General features: G+C 37.0%; 1 protein-coding gene across 6 annotated transcripts in view; it reads left to right on the forward strand.

The window, feature by feature from the left end:
* LAMB4 (laminin subunit beta 4) overlaps positions 1-23874 on the forward strand; it is a 155658-nt gene that overhangs the window by 85981 nt on the left and 45803 nt on the right. For all 6 annotated transcript variants that reach the window (XM_027838868.1, XM_027838867.1, XM_027838872.1 and 3 more), the window contains 8 exons: positions 1019-1196; positions 5241-5384; positions 8234-8465; positions 9508-9665; positions 11890-12114; positions 13087-13307; positions 20579-20675; positions 23043-23418. In XM_027838868.1, coding sequence (XP_027694669.1) covers positions 1019-1196; positions 5241-5384; positions 8234-8465; positions 9508-9665; positions 11890-12114; positions 13087-13307; positions 20579-20675; positions 23043-23418 — 1631 coding nt within the window. The remainder of the gene's footprint in view (positions 1-1018; positions 1197-5240; positions 5385-8233; positions 8466-9507; positions 9666-11889; positions 12115-13086; positions 13308-20578; positions 20676-23042; positions 23419-23874) is intronic.

Genomic DNA, 23874 nt, shown 5'->3' on the forward strand with positions numbered 1-23874 from the left:
TTGTCAGCTTGGATTTTTTTGATTTGCACTCTGCCCTCAATTGTCAATATTTATGGGCCATCTTATTATATGATTTTCTGGAGTATCATATTCAGATTCCTTCATTCTTCATATATTTCCTAAGAGGCCAATAATTTCTAGACCATTGCATCCAGGCTCCAGGTTCCAGGCTTTAACTTTGTTGCTTTGGGAAGATCTGAGGTATCTTACAATCTTGACACTTTTTGTTTCATTTTGTTGATTTTTCTTTCATCTCCTCATTTTTTATTCTTCTTTTCCCTCTCCAGTCTCATGAATTCCACTGTTTCATTAAGATTTTTCACTGTATTTTCTACTTCTTAAAAATTCTCATAATCACCTTCCTGAACTCTTTATTCAACAATCTTATTAAGTTTTGCAGATATTATCTTCAAATGATGAGATATTTATATCTCATTATTATTTTATTCATCTCTGAAAGTTTTTATGGTATAAAAACCTCCAGAGGAACAGCCATTGCAGTCTTTGTTCTTTCTTTCTGCATATTTCTCCTCAATTTGTTTTATTTTATAGTCTCTATTCATACTATGTATTTGGACCTCTTTTTTTTCCACTCATTTCTTCATTTTGGGAAGTTAGCTTTCCTGTGAGATTTTCCCTGTAAAGGTTTCATTCTTTTTATCTTTTCTTTGTTGTCCTTCTTGTTCAATTTGTGTATTTGTTGTCATATTGAGATGGCACAATATTTTTGCAGTCTACCATGAAATCTAGTCACAGTAGCTCTCAAAGACTCTCTGTTAAATTTTAGATATCTTAATTGGTACAGGAAACACCCAAATCAATGAAATTACATATCCTCGAAGTATTGACACGTTATAGACTGATTGTGTTATATTTGGCATATATTGTAGAAATGGTTGGTTTAAAATACTAAAAAGTGCTGAACAAATCATGTAAGTATTTGTATGCTTAATAGAACCCAGAACAACAGATTGTTGAATGTTTTAATTATATATTTATAATTCTTTTTTATCAAAAGCTTGGCCTTATTCCCCAAATTGATTCAGTAGAGAATTTCTGCAACAAACAACATTTAGATGAACACCAACTAAACAACTGTATTGAAATTGCTTCCAAACCACATCCTCAAATTTTGCCTGACTGGTGTGAAAGACTTATAGTTAGCATATCTGCTAGGATACACAATGGAGCAGTTGGTAAGTACTTGTTTGATAGATTCTACTTAAATGTTATCTTGATGTGATTTTTAGAAAGAGAGAGCAGGTAGAATTTCTGTAGCAACAGCTCCAACTATCTAAAAAAGGCACAAATCCTATCTATATGTCCCAGGAATACTTTATATATGTTGTGTGCCATAGTTTATTATGCTAATTAAATTACAGATCTTCAACTGTTCTAGAGATAGGAAATAGGAACAAGTTCATCTGGTATCATTCAGATATGAAGTGCTACACAAGCTGTTATTTCATAGCTTCACCATTGCTGATTCTCACAGCCATGTAAGGAGAAGCCTGGACTGACACAGACACCCCCATACCCAATAATGACCACATAGGGAAAAGAGATCCTTAAACATCCAAGTACCATCATCTTCCCCCATTGTGCCTCATCTCCCAACTTCTCTCAGACTTCTCCAACAATTACTCTATTTCTTCTCTAAGTACTCTACAATCTCATTTGCTTACCTCTATGGCCAATCTCTGCACACACTCAAACCACTCAAAGACCAATGCCCTTCCTACATTCCAGGTCTCATAAGTACCCAAGAAGAAATAAAGAAGCAGCAATTCACTCCCTACTTCAGCCATTTTTCAGCAGCTTTGGAGGATGCATCCCATCACAGTGTGCCCAGTATTACCTACAAGCAGTTTCATCATATAATACAAATGTGTATAAATTTGTCTTAAATTCTTAATTGGTAACAATATTTAATCCTGCACTCATGAGTTTATTTTCTTAGAACTGTAAACTATCCATGTTAAAAGGTACCTTAGAGATCATCTAATCCACTCTCTCATTTTAAGGAGAGAAAAATAAGACCCAGAGAAGTTAAGGAACTTTCCCACGGTCATACTTAATGTTAGAGCCAAAACTAGAACCTATATCTCCTAACTTCCAAACATTCTTTCCATTACAATGCATTATCTCTGGATATCTTTATATAGATACTTTCGGCATGGGGGCAGGAAATTGAAACAGGAAGCTAAGAGGGATTAATATAGGCTAATTAGACAGGGCCCTTTCCCCTAAGATGGAAGGGGACCTGCAGATAGAAAAAGCTAGAATTATTGATGAGTCCCTGAGTTCTATCCCTGAAAACAAAGGAATTCTACCTACTTTTTGTTTCTTATCTGATATGCTTTCAATTGGTTTTTTTAAAGGTATCTTGGATCAAGTCTTGAAGGCTAGGTATGAATTGTTAGAGAAAGTGCAAAGGTAAGGGACAAGTTAGACCAGACAACTTCTAAGATCCTTTCCAACTCTGCGGTTTCAAATATCCCTTGAGGAAATTAAGTACAGGGACAACTTCTTCTGATAGCTAAAAAAAAAAAGTATGTTCCACATAATATTAAACACTTTCAAAATCCAAAGCATTTTTTATAAATTAACAAATTATTTTCCCCCCTAATTCTTTCCATTCTTTGGAATCATGACCACTGATGTGCCTCTTTCCAAATTTTAACTGTGATTATCATAGTTTTGTTATATATTACAGGAAATTTATATTTTAATAAATTATAATTAAAATCATATTTTTATCTATTTCTGTCAGTTACCCCATCCTTCATGAGTAGTCATTCTACCACAGATGTCCAATAGTTATGTCATTCAAATATTTGGTGCATTGGGGGGAAAACACTGGATTTGGGCAGAGGACTTGGGTTTTAATCCCAATTCTGCCATTTATTACTTTGGTCACCTTGGGTAAATCATGTAGATTCTTTGAGCCTTGGTTTCTTCATCTATTAAATGGAGAGGCTTAACTAGATTATTTCTATTTCATTCCAGCCCTAAATCTTTGTTCCTATAATCCTGCTTTCTACTATGTTCATGGACATTCCCATATGTTGACCAAATGGCCCTAGCCCACCAGTGGGCAACAGGAAGACAGACTAGGACCATTTGCTACCACTGAGTGAAGCTATGACCCTATCTCTTCCCTAATCAGTCCTCATTGCCCCACTGACTAGTCCCCACCAGATTCATAATACTCAATTATCAGGATTTTGACTCTATATCCTTACCTTTGGTGTATATATCCCAGAGCCCCATTCCCCACTAACGTTTGAACCTACTATCCTCTGTTTGGTGTTCAAAGCCCTTCAAAACCTGCTCCCCCTTTTCCATTCTTATTACAGCTCCATTCTTACTATGTTATCCAGTAACATTGGTCTCTTTGCTGTTCTTTGCATTAGATAATCCATTTCCAGACTCCAGGAATTTTCATTGGCTGTCTGCCATGCCTACAATGCTCTCCCTCCTCATCTCTGCCTCCTGGCTCTGAGGGCCTCAGTCAACTCCCAGCTAAAATCCCCCTTTCTGCCAGAAGCCTTTCCCAATCCTCCTTAATGCTAATGCTTTCTCTCTTTATTTCCATTTTATCTGGTATATAGCTTGTTTCTACATAGTTATTTGTATGTTGTCTTCCCCATTAGATTGTGAGGTCCTTGAGAGCAGGGTCTGCTTCTTTCCTTTCTTTGTGTTTCGAGTGCTTAGCAGAGTACCTGGAACATAGTAGGTGCTTAATAAATGTTTATCGACTGACTGGTAAGGTGCCACATGCTCTGCCATTACTCCTGAATGTCCTTCAGGCTTACCTTCTGCCCTACTCCTTCCCCTGCTCAAGCATTACCTGGCCTTTCCATCTGTTATAAAAATGAATGCTCCTTTAAGTGTTGTCTCCTCCAGTTAGATTACATATTCATTGGGAGCAGGAACTATCTCAAATTTCTATTTGTGTTCTCAATACTTAAGATATTGTGTGGCATAGACTGAATGCTTAATAAATGGTTTTTTATTCTATTTAATATCTCCATACTCTATTAACCATACTTGTCAACTTGAGTATTTGGTTGCATCAAATGCTGCTTCAGTGTTAATGAATTGGCTGTATTCCAGCACCTCATGATCAGGGAGCTTGTACTATCACTTCATACTAATTTTGCCTTATACGTGTCATTAATGAAACAGATCAGAAAGTCAGATGGGCTGTGTGAGAGGCAGCATGGCATAGTAGATGGTGTTCTGGACCTGGTGTCAGAAAGACCCAGCTTCCAACAGGGAGGAAGATGACACTGGCTGGGTGACCCTGCGTGTGTCACTTAACCTCCCTGAGTTTGAGTTTCCTCATCTGTAAAACGCAAATAGTTACACCTATAGTGCCTGCCTCTCAGAATTGTTGCAAGTTTCAGAAGAGATAATAGATATGAAGGGCTTTGCAAGTGTTAAAGCACTAAATGGATGTTGACAACTGTTATCATCTAAGGCAAGTTCAAGTCTTACAGCCACTGAGGCAAGACGTGCCAATTGTTCCATCAGTTCTGAATTTGGCACAGAGCTTAAATGCTGCATTAGGGCCAAGACAGACTCATTAAGGATAACAAGGATGGCAAAGGTCTAGCTCCATATGACCGCAATTCCCTCAGGCCACTGTCTCTAGTCTGGATAAGAATGATAACAATAGCTAGCATTTGTATAGCATTTTAAGGTTTGCAAAGCACTTTACAAATATTATCTCATTTTATCCTCACAACAACCCTGATAGGTAAATGCTATCATTATCCCCATTTTTTACAAATAAGGAAACTGAGACTTAGAGAACTTGCCTCTTCCCATACAGCTAGTAAAACATGTAAGGCCGTATGTGAACTCAGGTCCTCTTGACTCCAGGCTCTGTCTGCTGGGTCATGGTTCTGGGCATAGTTTCATTTTCCAGAACCAGACCAAGACTGGAATTCAAGAATGATGGTGAAACAGAAAACCATGTTTCCTTGCATCCTTTGTGAGTGAAGGAAAACTCCATTGGTGCTAGTATATTGTCAATAAAGGCTATAGTTAGATGAAAGGTAGATATGATTTTGTTTCTGTTCCTTGAGATCCAGAACTTGGCTGATGCAGGCCTAATTCCTGCATAGTTTGCACCTGCTCAGGAGTTTGTGGATCTCATTTAAAATCACCCCAAGAAGAGCCCCGATGATTCTTTTCCTCACTGCCTCCCTCTCCTTTCTTTTTGCTTACAGCATGCCAGTGTCACCCTAAGGGTTCCATAGGGTCAAGCTGCAGCAAACTGGGAGGCCAGTGTCAATGTAAAGCCCACGTTGTAGGGCGCTGCTGTGATCAATGTTCTGAGGGAGCCTATGGTTTGGGACACCATGGTTGTCACTGTAAGTACCAAAGGATAAGTGTTAAAAATCATGCCTAACACCTCACACACACACACACACACACACACACACACACACACACATTTTGAATCAAATACAGTCAAAGTGTAGTTGAATATTTTAGGAATTGTCTTTTTTTTAAAGTGAGATGGGTGATTTAGGTAAGAGTGAACTAAATTACACATATAAGCTAGCTTCATTAGTCAAATTTCAATTTTATTTGACTAGAGACTTGTAACTAGGAATGTTTGTACTCAAAGCAAACTCCACAAACAAGACTATGAGAGACCTTCCCTCTCTGTTAATTATTTCCTATTTATCCTGTACATAGTTTATTTGTCCATATTTTTTACTTGTTAGATCTACATTTAATCATGAGCTCCTTGAAGGAAAAGACTGTCTTTTGCCTTTCTTTGTATCCCTAGCACTTAACACAGTGCTTGGCACATAGTAGGCATGTAATATATGCTTATTGACTTACTGACTGGCTACCTCAGCTGTTAGGGAACCGATACAAAGCCCAATTGGCAGTGAGTAAATGGAATGGTGACCCTGGAATACTGGCATGAGACCATTGCTCATTTCGTCAAAGGCCTGCAAATATTGTCAGCACCCTCCAACGTGGGGAAGGGAAGAGATGTGTAGAAAAAGTCTTTAAAGAAAAAAAGCATTATAGAAAAAGTCTGGGAGAGTCAGGAGCACAGCCTCAAAAAGAATGAAGACATTGCTGGCTTGGGACTCTTCCTTAAAATGGAGGTTCTTGGAGAAACCAAGCCAATCACAGGGAGAAGCTAAAGGGGGAAAGGTACTTCCAGTGTGTGAAATCCAGAGATGGCGTGAGCTTCCAAAGTGAACAGGTTTCTAGGGCATTGTAGAGACAGTCCAGAGAGTCAAGAGTGCAGTTTGGAGAGGAATGAAGAAGTATATGAATGTAAACTCTACTAGACTTTAAGCTCCTTGAAGGCAAGGATTGTTTTTTTCTTCATTTTTGTGTTTCCCCTACACTCAATAAATATTGCTTGACTAAATAATTATAAAACATAGCTCTCTGTTAAAAGCTTTAAAAACTTTGAAGGAACATTGGTCTCTATTGTAATTTACACCAGAGTCTATCTAAGAACTTCAGTTAGTTAAATTCCCCTTTGAGGTAGTAAGAGCATGAGTAAATGATTCAGGGAGTTGGTGTACTCTTCTGGTAATTTTCTACTTAGGTAGAACTTTCTATCCAATTGATGCCTGGCAAAAGTCACTGAGGACAGTTTGGATGAATAGTTTTTTTTATCCTTTTCCCTTTGGGGAGTGGGTAGAATTCATTGTCCCTGATCGAATCTCCACCCACAAAGCCTTGTTCAGGGTATGACCATTTCTTGAGGGCTCTACTTCTATTCCTCCTTTCCTATCTCACCTTCAGGGTAGGGGGTGGAGGAAGGATGAAGAAAACCCAGGTGTCCCTGGTACAGAGCCACATGTTTACTTGGTGATAATGAAATTAGATTATGAAGTCTATGGAAAAGTTCCTAGTTTCATGTGGCTTCCTTTCCTTGTCAGTTGGAAAGCTTAGAAAATACAAATAATAAATAAAATTCATAAAATACTCTGCACCCCTGGGCAGTCTCTTGACTTCCAGGCTGTTGGGTTGGTCTCTCAGCAGTTGAATTTGGTATAATCAATTATCCACAGGTCCAATGACACTCTTAATCACACTCTACGTATATTCTTGTTTTTCTGTAGAAATCTATTGTTTAAAAAAAATGAAATAACCAGCAAACAAAATTTAATGTAACAGAGAAACACTTAATACTCAATGATACCACCAATTATATGCATGTGACAATAAAATAGAAAGGAGAATAAAAGGGTAAATTCACCATTGTTCCAGTGATTTTTCCAAATAGGCATAATTCCTTGGCCCCCTGCTGAATTTTCTTAATAAACTAAGCAATATGCCCTGGAAAGAAAAAAGCTTGAGCCAATACACAAAACTTAGGTGAAGCCTTCCCAAAAGTGTCCAATATCTGCTACTACTGCTGCTGCAGCTCCCTCTTACTCTCTTTCATTCTGTTACTGTGTCTCTCTCCAGAGACATTTAAAAACCACCACTGTAGCAGAAAACCTTGCCCTCAGATACCTGTCACATGATACCAGTTCTGTCTTTTTCCAAGACGGGAAGAAATACAACTCTCTGGAGTCTGTAGTGATTTAGGCACCCTCACAAGCTCTATTATAATGACTGTTACACAATAAACTTACCTGAGTCAAACAATCATATTCTTCAAATGTCATTTCATCAAATGAAGAATTGTTTCATTTGCATGTGTGGAAATTCACTCAGTCAGTCAAAAAGCATATGTCAGGCACCGTGTTAAGTGCTGGAGATACAAAGAAAATACAGCTCCAGACAGGAGATTCGAGTGATTTTTCAGTCACCCCCCCCAAAAAATGAAAAAATGAAAATAAAAAAGTAAGCACCCTCCTATACCAACCTGGAAAATTTGGATGTAAATTGAAATCTTCCTAGAAGGCTTATTCATATATAACATTCATTAAGATTTTTCAGTGCAAAGAAAAATAAAATACCTAGAAAAATTGATTAACTTGGATTACCTAAGGGAAATTTTAAGTCATAAGAAACTTGGTTTTTTTTTTTTTTTTCGTTTTCTTTTGCTGAATCAAAAGGTATTGGATGCCGGCTTTGTATAAAGCACTTTGTTAAGACTTTAAGCTTCAACAATTGTTACTCATTTTGATTACAAAATTATTTTTCTCTGCCTGTGCCCCATTGTTCTTCTCCACAAAAAAGAAAGCAGCGAGTGAGACTACTCGGCACATTGTTTCTTTGCTTTATCTAGCCTGCGAATGCCATCCTCAAGGCTCCAAGAGCACCATGTGTGATCAGGTGACAGGGCAGTGCTCCTGCCACAGAGACATCGAAGGTCGCCACTGTGATCAGTGCTCGGCTGGTTATTTTGGATTTCCCAACTGCCAACCTTGTCCCTGCAATGGGTTTACAGAACTTTGTGACCCAGAGACTGGATCATGCTTCAACTGCAGAGGATTTACAGCTGGACATAATTGTGAAAGGTATAGAATTGGGACAAACTGGGAAAAGCATCTGTTTCATTTTGCCTTTGAGTAACTGAGTAACTTCTCTGAAAGATCACTGAGTAGATATTTACTTACTCAACAGTACAGAGTTTAAAACACCTGTTCTAGAGGTTTTTGGCAGTCCACTAGTCCACCATTCAAATCAATAAACATTTACTGAGCAAACAACTGTGGGCAAGGAATTGTGTTAGACTTTGCTATATAAAAGAAAGATTAGATAAAAATATAGATATATGTGTATGTATATATACATATATTAATGATCCTATCAAAATACTTTGCTTTATAACAATAAAGATAGGGCCTGGATCTATGATTTAATTGGTATGAGAATCTCTCAGATGAGGAAATTCCCTTTACCAATGCAAACTGGTACCTTTTCTGCAACTTAAAGTCTTAGAGAGTTGTTTAGAGTGCTCAGCTTAAGTGACTTGGCCAGGGTTACACAGTCATTACATTCAGAGGCAGGTTTTGAGCCCCAATCTTTCTGACTTTAAGTCCATCTTTTTATATGCTATACTATGCTGCCTCTCTTTATAATAATAGCTCACATTGATATAAGGATTTACCATTTACAAAGTGCTTTCTCCACAACAACCCTGTAAGGTAGGTACGTGATCAGAGTTATTATCCCCCTTTGACAGGTGAAGAATCTGAGGCTTAGAAAAGTTAAATGATTTGCCCAGAGTAAGTGTCTGGTGGAATTTGAGCCCAGGTCTTCCAATGCCAAGTTTAGTGCTCTTTTTGAACCATGGCCATGTATATTGCATATTCCTAAAAAAGCGGCATGTAATGAAAATTTTTGAAATTGAGACACTTGTAAAGCACAATATTTAAAGGACTCTACAATGAATATATTTGTAAAATGAAGAATCTTTTAGCAAAGTAAATAGTCATTCTCTAATTTATTACATTTTTGGATCACATTTTCTTAAGGCAGAATTATGATTGTGTTTGCTTGTGCAAATACTTCTCAGGTACATATTTTGATCTATCTCTAAGGAAATTTTCTTAATAGGTGCATTGATGGTTACTACGGAAATCCTCTCTCTGGAAAACCATGTCTTCCTTGTCAGTGTCCTGATGTTCCTTCAAGTAATCAATATTTTGCCCATTCCTGTTACCAGAATTCTTGGAATTTAGAAATAATCTGCAACTGCCAAGAGGGTTATACAGGTATGGAATGTATTTTATCCTGTGTGTCTTTTCCCTTGTTCCACAGTCCTTGATTGTAGGCTGACACATGACCACAGTTTCATCATTTATCTGGCTTATACAAATGTGTGATAAAGAATATAAAATGAGCTGATGTGAAGAGAAAATTTATCAAATTTCTGCCTTATTGAGTTGAACAATTATATGAATCAAGAAATTAATTAAGGGAAATGCATCTTCCTCCAGTGTAATAGTTCTATAGCTAATATGCACCAAAAGACAGAAAACTAACTAAACTATATTTGAGTCAAATAAAGTCAATTTGTGTTGTTACTTCATTTGTGTGAGTACCTCTTTATGTGACATAGATTGAAATCCTTCTCTGTCTGTTATCTTATGTAATTTTACACATGTTTTCCCATACAGCATCTAGAAAGAATATGTATATTTCATGATTGTTCTTTTTAGTAGCAGAGGTATATCAATGTATTCTTCAGACTGCCCATCTAATGGTCTTCCATTCTTGCTACATGACTAATCCATCTCCTTTTCTGCTCAAATTTTTCAATAATATGTTTTATGCTGATGCTCACATATAAGTCATCAGACTACAACTTATTTTCACCTGCCACAATCTTTCCATTGTTCTTTGGATTTATCTTAGTCTCTTCTGAGCTTGTGGTTATTCACAGCCATATGCAAATTACCAGGAGAATATTAGTATTGGTAATGGTAAATGACCTTTTATGGCAGTAAACAGACTGGGATCATTTAAAGCAGGGAACAGTTTTCCAAATATGATTAAATTTAATCTGACCTTTCTTCCTATTTGGTTTTGGGTTAATATCATTGTTTGTCTGAAGCATCTACCCAATAGACATAATACAGATTAAATAATTCTGCAGACTACATACTAAGCTTAACATCATAACCTGGGCAATATGCATTCTTCAACCACTTTGTTTTTCAAGTATGAATTCATAAATAATCTTTGCTCTGACAAGTTCAAAGTCTGGCTGTACATAGACAACTAGTTAAGAGCCTGACAAGAGCCCAACAATGCTACCTGGCTGCAAATCCTAGAGAACAGTATTCTGAGAGGGATCCAAATTACAAATAGCCCAAAGAGCAATTGAAAGATGTCAAGTGGGTAAATCAGGCTGCAGCATTTTATCAATCATAATTTGTGCATCAGAATCATTATGAGATCATTAAAGAATCTTAAATGAGTTTTTAAAAAAGAAGCAAATTGATTGTATTAGTGAAAATGAGAAATAATATATCGATAGCTAGAGTGATAGCATTGATACAAGGTATTGAGGTTTGCAAATATTATCCACATATTAATTCATATGAGTCTCACAACCCCATTAGGTATATACCACAGGTATTATTACTCAAATTTTACAAATAAGAAATCTGAGGCTCAGAAAGTTTAAATAAGTTGCACATAGTTACAGATCCCATTAAGTATCAGAGGTATGATTTGTAGCATTTTCTCTCTTCAAGTTCAACAATCTGTCCATTGTACCGTATTGCAGTAGTGGTGTCAAACTCAGATAAAAAATCCCTATAGGCCACATATTAACTTAGAAAACCACAAATTCTCATTATCTATATCTTATTATAGTTTTACTTATCTTGTTGAACATTTCCCAGTTACATTTTAATCTGGTTCTGAGCACACCAAAGTAGTTCTTTTGGCTGCACATGTCTGGCCCCCCACGAATGAGTTTGACACCTCTGTGCTCTGTGGAAGCTTAATAGGCCAACATAGAGAAGGACTAGCGCGTGAGGAGCAAAGCATTATGATCTGTGTCAATGGAGGGAGTGCCCAGGCCAATAAAATCACAGTTGCATCAAAATATTCTATCGGGACGGAGTTGGATAGCAATTTCTCCATCTGTTATCAAAGTCATACCCTGGCAAATGCTTCAGTCTTATCCCTGAATTTCCAATGTTACAGGAAACAAGCCTTGGAGAAGGCATTTTCCTCCAAGGAATTTTTGTTCTAAATAACTATTAAGTATTTTAACATGTTTGCAAATATGTTTAGGGACTACAGAGTAAATGCAGATGGATTTATATTTTATGTCGAAACATTTTTTCCTTGTTTACTCTAATGTGCAGATGCTTTTTATAATACCTAAGGGAGCTCTTTCACTTTCCTATTCAATTTTTAAGTTATTTTCTATACTTCTAACCACTCCATTCTCTTTTCTTTCAATCTTTTCCTTTTTCATAGGTATTAAATGTGATGAATGCTCGACTGGTTTTTATGGAAATCCAAGAATATCAGGAGACCTTTGTCTACCATGTGCCTGCAATAACAATATAGATAGAACAGATTCAGAATCATGCAACGGGGTGACAGGAGAATGCCTTAAATGTTTACATAACACTCATGGGCCCAACTGCCAGTTCTGTAAACCAGGTTACTTTGGATCAGCACTCACACAAAATTGCAGAAGTAAGTTGGTGGTGTAAATATGGTCACAAAATCACAGCTTGTCATTTTCATGGCAGAACACAGACGCTCTCTTGAACTAGAACCCGGCATAATAATAATTAACATATATGTAGAGCTTTAAGATTTGCACCACACATAAAACCTCACTTGATCCTCACACAAAACTATAAGAAAAGTGCTATTATTATCCTCATTTTTCACATGGGGAAACTGAGGCTGGCTGTGATTAAATAAAATGCCTAAGGTCACACAGCTTGTAAGTGTCTGAGGCAGGATTCAAACTCAGATCTTCTTGACTCCAAGTCCAACCAGCTCAATCCTCTATGTCACCTAGTTGCCTTTTATAAAGCAAGTTGTAAGCAATGTTCTTTGGGAGCTTTTTTTTAGTAGCATTAATATTGCTAAGGATTCATGAAATAACATTAATTTAACTTAACATTTTGATTTAATAATTAATTGAAAAAGAAAGACTGGGTGAAGTGTCATTACACAAGTTGTAGTCATAGGCATTTCTTCTATAATATTCCTGAGTTTCACTTTTGGTGGTTAATATATCAATGTCATTAATGAAAATTTTCCTAACAGATTTAGTGGAAGACTATAGCCTATTCCTAAAACAATAAATTGTTCACTTTTGGGGGAAGTATGAAAACTTTAGAAAAATTGAAGTTGGAATGAGTAACTCTCTATTTCAGAGCAATCAGATGGAATTCAGTGGGCTCAAAAAATTAACATACTTGGCAAAAAATTAGCACCTTCCTTCCTAATTATAGAAAGAGATTTTTGGTGTGTCCTTTTATGTTTGAGTTAGAACATATTCAGACTATGGGAAATCACATCCCAAAGAAAAAGTGGTTCTGAGCTCTTTGGAAAAAGGGCACTACCCATTCCAAGTTGCAATTGTTTCATACTGTTAATAACTAACAAGTTTGTTTGTTTTATCTAAGGTTATAATTGTCTTTATTTTCCTAGAATGTGACTGCAATCCTTCTGGGGTGAACCATACTACCTGTCCAATGGGTGATGGAGCATGCCTATGTGACCCAACAACAGGATCATGTCCTTGCTTGCCAAATGTCATAGGTTTGGCCTGTGACCAATGTGCCAAAGGGTACTGGAATCTGGTCCCTGGTAGAGGATGTCAGTTCTGTGAATGTGACCCCCAACGTTCTCATAATACTCATTGTAACCAGGCAAGATCCCTTTTTTTAATGGTGCACGGTGTGTTAGCTTTGATGGTGAAACACAATAAGAGCACTCTCTGGTCCAAATCATATTAAATGCTTTTTGCTTTTTTGCTTTTGTTAATAATCACTTCTTAACAATGTTTTCTTCATGCTGGGACTAGGCTAGAAGAGAAAAAAGAGGGGGAAGAAGGGACTAGGGGGAAACAAAATCTGCCAACTGCATACTTTTGTCTGGAGTCAGTCCACTTCTGGAAAGTAAACATGAAATGTAGCAACAGAGATGATTTTCCTTTCATTACCTGATAAATGTTACCATAGGAAGACCTTGAAGTAGAATAAACCACATATGGCAACAAACTTGGGGCCTTTGGCTATAGACTAGCACATCAGATTTATAATCTTATTTTTTATTTAAATCAAAATGTCATTCCCTTAGGCTAGACAAACTACTTATTAATAAAATCAGGACTCTTTACTATAAGGGTTAAATATAAGCCCAAAGACAGGCTATGTGTCTTTCATCAGAAAACTAGTACTCTAATTTCAGAGAGGCTCATTACCAAATCAAGACAGAATTTTTTGATCACAGCAACACTGGAAGACCCTCTGAAAGGCATGTTGTTATGAAAAGCCAAATGAACTGAAGGTCGGGAATATCCATTCAAATACCATCCCAGTCACTTACTAGCTGGGTGACCCCGGGCCAGTTGTTTAATCTCTCTGGGCCTCAATTCCTCATCTATTAAATAAGGGGGTTGGATTTGATAGCATCTAATATCCCTTCCTACTATAAGGCTATGATTGTATTATCTCTGACATTGTAGAAGGATTATGGTGTGTCAGAAGGGGAAGTACCCAATAACAGAAGTGAAAGAACCCTTGAAACATTGAAGAATTAACTGTTTACCACCAAGCATCCCTGGGAAATACAAGCCAGTGACTGTTCTACAAAGTTGCATTATTTCATTGCACACTCAATTATACTAAAGTATGTGAGTGATTTTCAGTGCCCATTCAATAGAGTATTAAACCTTGAAAGAAAAAAAAAAGAATATATGACTGGCATGATCTATTTAGGGGGAAAAAAAGTTGAGTTTTTTTAAATAGTATAATGTGTTTTGGCTTTTGCCTAAGGAAACCTTTTTCAAAGGATCACCTATATCTCTTAGCAGTTACTGAAATAAATATGGTAGTGTAACCCAGTGGGAGCAATTAGAAATAGCAAGACACTAAGAGAGTGTCATAATCAGGACTTAATGATCTGAGTCCAAGGAGAATCAAGATAAAACTGGGATTATTGAACCCTACATAATATGATTTAAGCATTAAGGCTTTAGACTAAGGTATAGCTTACCTACAGTTACAGCATAAGATGTCTGATTATCCAGCAAACTATTCAAAGGTTGAATACCTGACTAGAGAAGTACTGCAGGTACTCAACCTTTGAATAATTTATAGTAGTGGAATCAGAATAGTTGGAAATTTGACCCTGAGACTTAATGTAAATACCTGACTCCTGGATACTGAAAACTGGAAGGAATTGGCATGCTGTTGATATTGCATCCTTGGGATTCCATGAGATTCCATGGATTCCATGGGAATCTGTGAAAGGAAGGGCCTGGTGGCACATAGCAAGGATTTTTGAGGGGAGTGCCTAGAGAGAGCACCCCTTCATAAAATTTAACTTGGCATCTTGATCTTTTAATCTGTGCCACTGCCAAAGATTTTCTGCCCTCTGCATTTAGGGAATAAATGTCCTCAGAATTCAGTAGAGTAATATGGCAGATAACTGAATTCAAAGCTATTTAAATAGCCATAGTGAAAAAATATTGGTTAATATCTCCAAGTCAACCTGGAAAAAAAGTTCTCAAATTGTATGCTCAGGATTCTGAATATTTTAACCTTCCTCAATAGTTGTATCAATAAATTTGATTTTAAAAAAAGGGAAAGAAATGCTGGTTGGATTTGCAGATGACACAAAACAATAGATCATTGGATAGATGGCAAAGTTATGGTTCAAACTGATTTTGCCAAGTTGCCATAGGAGCCTAAAGCAGCAAGATGAAGTTTTGCAGGAATAATTGTGAAATTATGCATTTGGTTTCAAAAAAATCAGTTGCATAATAATGGCATAGATGTAGTTTGGCAGCAGTTTATGTGAAAAACATGCAAGAGTTTTAGTTGATCTCTGCCTTAATATGAAATGAGAGTGTAAGACAGCTGCTGGCAAGGTAATACATCCTTAGACTACATTAATAGAAGTATAGTATCCAGGTTATGGAAGTAATTATCACACTGTACACTTCTCTGGTTAAACCATATATGGAATCTTGTGCTCACTTTTAAGAAGACAGCATATTTTAAAAGGATTGTTGACAAAGTAAGGTTCATCCAAAGGATCATGAGATGTCAAGGATACACAAAATCAGATCATACGAACAAATCGGGAGTATTTAGCCTAGAAAAGGGAAGGCTAAATTAGAAAGTTATAATAGCTGTCTTCAAATATTAGAAGGACTGTAAAGAAGAGGATGGTGAAGACATTGTGTTGCACTGATAGAATGAGTATTAATGAACTGAGATTTGGGTTCAACAAAATAAGGAGCTTTCTAACATCTAAGGATGTTAGAGAGATTGGAACCTATCACTAAAAATATTCAAGCAGAGGATAGATGACCATGTTTCATGATGTCATGGAAGGAATTCCTGCATTGAGTAGAAGGTTGAGTTAGATGAGGTCCTCAAAGGTCCTTTGTAATGCTAAGATTTTGTGATTTCATAATTCTATAAACTAGAATTGATATCCTTACAGGAAGTAATTGGCATCGAAAGATGAAAGAGAAGGTAGGTGGCCCTTTATCATTTTTGTTAGGTCACACATAGTGTTGACTACATGGAGAGAAAAGGTGGAAGTAGAATAGAATGTATCTACACTCTGTCTTATTTATAAAGTAGGCAAGAGGTTACAAAGGGGAGGCAACAAGGGGAAAACATTGGATTTGGTGTTAGAAGTTTGAATCGTTTCTCGATCACTACCTGTGTGACTTTGAGCAGTCACTTAACATGTGGACTTGGCTTCCTCATCGGCAGAATGAGAGTGTTGACCAGATGACATCTGGGGTCCCTTCTAGCTCTGGATCTCAGATCTGGGTTCAAATTCTGGCTCTGTCACTATCTGTGTGACCTTAGATATACCACTTAATGTCTGGACCTTAGTTTCCACATCTGTAAAAATTAGGGAGGTGGAATAGATGAGAGAATCTAAGTCTTCCAGCTCTTTAGCTATAACCCTATGACCAAGTGGCATTTAAAGGGCTTCCAGTTCTGTCTTTGATCTTATGAAAAATTAACTATACTTTAATTTCAACATTAGGAGATGTTGCATCATAGACATTTCCTACTTTTGGATGTGAGTGTCTTGCTTTTCTCTCTGCTCTTGGTCTGCCTGGCCTTTTAAGCACCCTCATGTTTCTTTCAGTTACAACGCCCCATACAAAGACTCCTTTAACATACCTTAGATAAGAATTTTATATATCCCATTTCTACTCCCACTCCTTGGAACAAGCCTTAAAAAATTACTATCAATTTATGTTGATGATGATTATATTATAGGCTCTCAAGGTTTCCCTCATTTTTTAACATATTGATATATGTTACCTATCTTTTAATAGTGTGATGGAGTCTTCTTGTCTGTTCCCTCCCCATTTTTTTTACAGGCAAACTAGCAACCATTTATCCAATTGCGCACACACACACACACACACACACTCTTGAGAGAGAGAGAAAGAGAGAGAGAGAGAGAGAGAGAGAGAGAGAGAGAGAGAGAGACCTCCTACAGAGTAGCTATATATTTACTCAAAGGCCAAAGCTTATGAAAGAGTGCAGGAATGAACTTTGGGTGCATTCCTGCCTATAAGGTATGAACTCATCTCGTATTGGTGCCACCAAGTCTGATGTTCTTAATTTCTTTTAATATTGAATAAATATTGCCTTAGCATTGCCAGTTTAACCAATATGCCTACTTGTTGTATGACCTAATTCCCTAAAGATTTCATTTTTGGAAGATGCACGCTAAACATTTTAAGGCAATGGCTTATTTGGACATTTTTCAAATTCATTCTATAGTTATATTTTAAAAAACTGAATGAAAGAATACCAAAAAAAATTTACTGTGTGCCTACTGTGTGCAAAACTAGAGGGAAAGAGTCAAAGTTTAGTTAATTCAAGAAGCTCTGCCCTCAAAGAGCTTGCAGTCTAACTGATGATTATTTTATTTGCCAAAACTAATTTCAGTTGAGGCATATGTAGCCATTGGGAGAAAAACTATGTTCAATTTAGTTGGTAAATTATGGCTATTTGGAGGACATACACACACACACACACACACACACACACACACATCTGTGATACAATCACCATTACCAAAAACAAGAGATTTTATGTTTTATTGAACAACATATTTATAGAATCTGGATATTTTTCTTCAATAACAATCACATAAAACTGATTGTACAAATAACACATTTTAAAACTTTATATATAAAATTTGATTTTTAAAAGAAGAAAAATTAGCTAATGTGAATACCATCAATTAAAGAAATGTAATATTATTGGGTTTTATAATTATAACAATGCTAATATGGCACTTGAAGATTTGCAAAGCACTTTATAAATAGTATCTCGTTTACTGCTCACAGCAACCTTGGGAAGAAGGTGTTATTATTATCCCCACTTTATATGTGAGAAAAATGAAGCAAGCAAAGGTTAAGTATCTTAGCAAGGGTCACACAGCTAATATCTAAGGTTGGATTTGAATTCAGGTCTTCTTGAATCTAGCACTCTACCCACTGTTATCACCTAGCTGCCGCATACAGCTAACAGACTTTACTTTCTTTTTCCTGTTTATTCAAGGATCTGAAAGGAAAAATGAGTTTATCTCCTTTTACAGTGTTTACACAATTTTTTATAATGACATGAAAGTTGTTTCAACTGATGTTTCACTTAGCTAAATTAGTTGGGAAATGAGTTTACTGAATTATCTGGTTCAATGATTCAACACTTGCTTATTGGACTGGATGCTCTGTTGGGTGGGATGCTAGTAGACAGTCTACAAAGACAAGGAAGACCAAATGCCTCCCATCTGGAAACTTATAGTCCCTCTTATCAAGGATAACAGAAGGCAGACAGGCATCACACAAGAAGTAAAGAGTCTGTGGAAAATTGGAGGAAGAAGAAAGTACATCTGGATATGAGAACCAAGACAGTTTCAGGAAAGAGATAACATTCTAAATTGGGCCTTGAAGGATGGGTAGAATTTGGATAGTTGGAGATGGTGATGAAAACCATTCCCAGCAAATAAAACAGCATGAGCAAAGATGGAGAAGCAGAAAGTCAAGGGCCATTTTCAGAGAAAAGATCCCATTCTGACTGGAATATCAGGTACCTCTAGGAGAATAGAAGAAAACAAAACTGGAAAGGTAATGGGGACAAAAGCATGAAAGGCCCTACGGACCAAATTGAGGTATTTTTATTTTACTTGGTAGCCAATAGAGACCCGTGAAAGGTTTCATAGTAGAAGTATCATAATCATAGCTGTGTTTTACATAGCTTAATCTGGAAGCAGTGATATTAATATAGAATCAGTCAATATGAAGAAATAATAGAAGAGGAAGAGAAATCAATTAGGCTATTTAAAAAGTATAGATGATAGGTAATAAAATATTGAATGAGAATGGTGGCAATGAAAATGGAAAGGTGACAAATATAAAAGAATTAATTGATAGATAACTAAACTGTCAAATTCAGACTATTATCTTAAATTATAATAATACACTAATAATAAGGATGATAACAAAAACTTATATAATGCCAGACATTGTGCTAAACACTTTACAATTTTTATCTCATTTGATCTTCCCTAGGAGATAGATGTTATTGCCCCCATTTTACATATGAGGAAATGGAGGGAGAAAGAGGTTAAATAACTTTCCCAAGGTCACACAGCTTATAAACATCTGAGGCTGAATTTGAACTCAGGTCTTCCTGACTCCAGGCCCTCTATTCACTAAACAGATTAGCTGTCTTCTTTATAGAATAAGAATATAATAACATATACTTAACACTAAAACTACCCTAAATATAATTATTCTTTTTTCAATAATTCAAAAAATTCTTCAGGATCTTACCATGCTACCAAAAATGCTTTAGTAATGAAAGCTTTCTTCTTGTTTTGTTACTAGATGAAATCTTGTGGTGGAATAATGGTTGGATAATCATATGAACTGTTTTCCTTCTTGTACCAATTATTGAAATTGTTGGCAAGAATATAGTCCAAAGTCAATTGTTTAGGAAAGTCACTCCAGAAAGAATTTTCATATTGGGTAGGAAGTTTGAGTAGGTGACCACTAAGGTACTATCTAATCCTAAGATTCTGAAAGATCTGATCATAATGACTTTTTCTCCCTTTTTTCTTTGGGTGTATATACATATGTGAGTGTGAGTGTGTGTGTGTGTGTGTGTGTGAGAGAGAGAGAGAGAGAGAGAGAGAGAGAGAGAGAGAGAGAATTTTCATTTCCCTCCACTGCATTCAGAAATAAGGTACAGAATTCTATCTGTGTGGTGACAAGAAAGTCCATTTCTAACCCCATTTATTGTCTTTATCCTATGTGGATTTGCAAACAAAACTGCTGCATTTAAATATTTTATTTAACTTTTTTAATTAAAAATAAATCTGTTTTTCCCCTCCCACCTCCCCCATTGGAAAAAGGGGAAAAGAGCAAAGCAAAACCCTTGTAGCAAATATAAAACTGCTGCATTTTAAATAAAATATTCCCAGGCTAATTTCTAGAAACTGCAAATTGAGTGTATAAAATTTTCTACCAAATGAGACATTGAGTGTTCCACCAGATCCTTGGAATCTGTTATCCTTATGGGGAAACTCCCATAATTATATAAGAAAAGAATCTGTCCCACTTCCCTTTATCTGTTTTGTTTTCATTTGCATCTGTGTATGTCTCTCAGTTGGGAACCACCTGTCCCTTAGCAGCTGGGAGCAGACGGTATATCACAGATGGGGAAGCCAGAGCACGTCTGCACCATCCTCCCCTCCTTGTTTCTTTTCCTTTGCTTGCTCTAAGCCATGGGAACCACCCCTCCTCTGTCTTTACACAGCTGTATAGGCCAAATCACAGGAGAGGGAAAAAATGATTTTTGTTAGAATTAGTTCTTCTTGTATCATAACATACTCATCAATTCCTCACCCATGACTGTTTTTACAGTTTACAGGCCAGTGCCCTTGTAAATTGGGATATGGTGGAAAACATTGCAACAAATGTGAGGAAAATTACTATGGAGATCCCCAGGTGCAATGCATTGGTAAGTATTGGCAGTTACTCTAAAAAACTATGTGGTTAGTTATTTTTTGTCTTAAAAAAACAAGTTTGCCCTGATGAGGATACAATTCAAAAGATATCTTGTTTTATATGACTATTTGATGAGTGGTTTTAACAGTGTGGACTTAATTAACAATGTCATGTGGTTTGGTCTTACTTCTGAAAATATTCTTTTTATAACCTTAAGAATAAATTTGAATTCTCAAAGGAGACCGAAAGAAGATAGATTGATCACAATGGACCAGACCCTTGAGGGCAATGCAAATATGCCTTTGCATGGATTTCCTGTTGTTTTAAGAATACCGAGAATGAATGTTAACTTCACTGTGAGTTGGGGGGAAGGGGTTCTCTGGGAAGAGAATCAGGGGCCATCAGCAGGGTAGGAAAGCTCCCAAGACTCTGTGTCCTCTAACTATCATACTTGTATCCTGGCTGGAGTCTGGGAGATAGATTTCTCTTAGTCAACTCCCAAACAAAACTAATCCAGAATCTAAAGAAGGTAAAGAATTAGCCACTTGATAAGGCTATCAATGACATGTGTCATTTTGGCAGTCAGGGGACCTAGGGAGGCTTTTTCTGCATATCATGAGAATGTTCTCATGTGTCTTCTGATGAGCTCTTAACACAAATGTTTCCCAGTTGCACTCTATTTACAGCTTTGGGTTCTCAATAATTCTTCCAGTGTGTAAACTACTCCCTTAGTTTTAAAATGGAAATGCTCATTTAAAACCCAGGAATTGTTAGGATATCTGGAAAATCTGGTTTATGGTGTCCCTTAGAGTGTGCAACTCTTGCATTTCAATGACAAGAGACTTTCATTGTACTAATAAAATGATTTTCATCTCTTATACTGAGGCAATGGAGGAGAAATTGCAAAACTGTGGCCCTGAGCAACAGGAGAATAACTGTGGTTAGAGATGTGACTAATAGAGACTCAATTAACAAAATGGCCTGCATCTTGAATGGAGTTGCTAAAGATAAGGGTCATTGTAAGAAAGCAGAATTTGCCACAAGCTGCTGAAAATAACATACTCCTGACACCTAAGGGGTCTTGAGGAGTCCTGTGGATCAGAACAGAAAGCACTGGACAGATGGCGTCTGCTTGGGGAGCCTAATTAGTTCATCAGTCCCTCATTAGCATTTGCCATTATTTTTACTCTGAAAATCAGTTATGTTTATTACTTCTTGATCCTTACTGTAACTCCAAGGAGAGAGTGACAGCATATATAGTTTAGTGGCTGAAGTCCTGGAATTGGAGTTTAGGAAGGTCTGAGTTGGCATCCTGCCTCACACAGCAGTAACTCTGGGCAAATTATTTAACTTCTCTCACCCTGTTTCCTCATCTGTAAAATAAGAGTGATGTCTGTAGTACTTATTTTACTAGGTTGTTATGAGGACCAAATGAAATAATGGATATTACGTACCAATTTAATGAGTAAAGGATTCTACAAGAAACCTTCCCCAACCCCTCTTAATTCTAGTGCCTTCCCGTATTAATTATTTTCTATTTATCCTATATGTAGCTTGCTTTGTAAATATTTGTTTGCATGTTATTTCTCCCATTAGATTGTAAACTCTATGAGGGCAGAGACTGTCTTTTGCCTCCTTTGTATCCTCAGTCCTTAGCACAGTGGCTGGTACCTAGTAGGTACTTAATAAATGTTAATTGATAGTGAAACAGGACAGGCTCATATTCTGATTGCATAGATTTAAAGGCCAAAGTTCATAGTAATTCTACCTTTGGAAGTATAGTTCTGAAACATAAATGGCTGACAATGATTCTCTGGTTAGAGAAAGAAAACTCTCTGACAACAAAGTAAGGGGTTGGGATCACTGAGGGCCACATGTGACCTCGAGGCTGCAGGTTCCCCACCCCTGGCCTAACCTATCCAACCAGGGCTAGGACACCAAGGTACCTTGGTGGGGTTACAGACACAGAGACAAGCCTTAGAACTAGAGCAGCTAAGCACTTTGGAAGTCACTGATAGCAAAAGACTAATAGAAATCACAGGCTTGACCCTCCTGGTCAATCTTGGCCATGCTAAGAGGACACATTCCCTTCCTTAAGAACTTCTCAAAATAATCTAATCTTTCAAGATTTAAAACATTAGCCAATTTCCTCATATTTTAACCAGGAGACAGATGTTGTATACTAATAACCATTGCACTATTCACTAAGTTTAAACTTGTTTAAAATATTTATTGGATAGTTCTGGGCAGGATTCTGATGGGAGGGAAGGATGAAGGGTGGAGAGGGTTGGGTGAAAACCTGGGCAAGGAATCATTTTATTTTCAAGTTTCTCCCAAGCTAAGAAATGTCTGCTTCATTTCTCTCTCCCTCTCCCTCTAGAATGTAAGTGTAACAAGGAAGGGACACAGACGCCCATCTGTGACCAGGAAACTGGTTCCTGCCTGTGCCGAACAGGTGTCATGGGCCAGTTCTGTGATCGTTGTGCCCGGGGTCATTCCCAGGAATTTCCCACATGTCTTCGATGTCACTTGTGCTTTGATCAATGGGACAATAAGATTTCTTCCCTCTCTGAGGCTGTACAAGGGTTAATTAGGTTGGCTGCAAACTTGGAAGATAAAAGAGAGACCCTGCCTGGCTGCAATGCAGACATCAAACGCCTAGAAGATAGCATGTCTGAAATAGAAAGGATTTTGAAACATCCTGTTTTCTCATCTGGGGAATTCTTAAACGTCAAGGATTATCATGACTCTGTTAGGTAAGACTGTGCTCAAATAAGAGAGCCAGACTCACTATTAACCAGGACTCCTACTGTGCATTTAATCTGAATGGCTTTAACCAAATTTGGAAATATACCTATACTGACTTCAGAGAAATGATCAGTCAACAGCCTGAGTTACCTAGTCAGTCATCCTGTTTGCTTGCCTCTTTTTTTTTTTTTTTGAGGCAATCGGAGGTAAGTGACTTGCCCAAAGTCACACAGTTAATAAGTGGCTAAGGTCAGATTTGAACTCAGGTCTTCCTGACTCCACAGCCAGTGTTCTATCCACTGTGCCACCTAGCTGCCCCTGCTTGCCTCCTTCTTAACCCACTTGAAAGCAAGTTTTTCCCAGATGCAAACACATTTTAACTAACAGCTGAACTTTTTAGATTTTAACCTAGATTACCAGCTTCAGGGAAATGATAAGAATAATAATAGCAACTCAATTCGATT

The sequence above is a fragment of the Vombatus ursinus genome, unplaced genomic scaffold (assembly GCF_900497805.2).
Source record: "Vombatus ursinus unplaced genomic scaffold, bare-nosed wombat genome assembly UNPS02014830.1, whole genome shotgun sequence".
NCBI lineage: Eukaryota > Metazoa > Chordata > Mammalia > Diprotodontia > Vombatidae > Vombatus > Vombatus ursinus.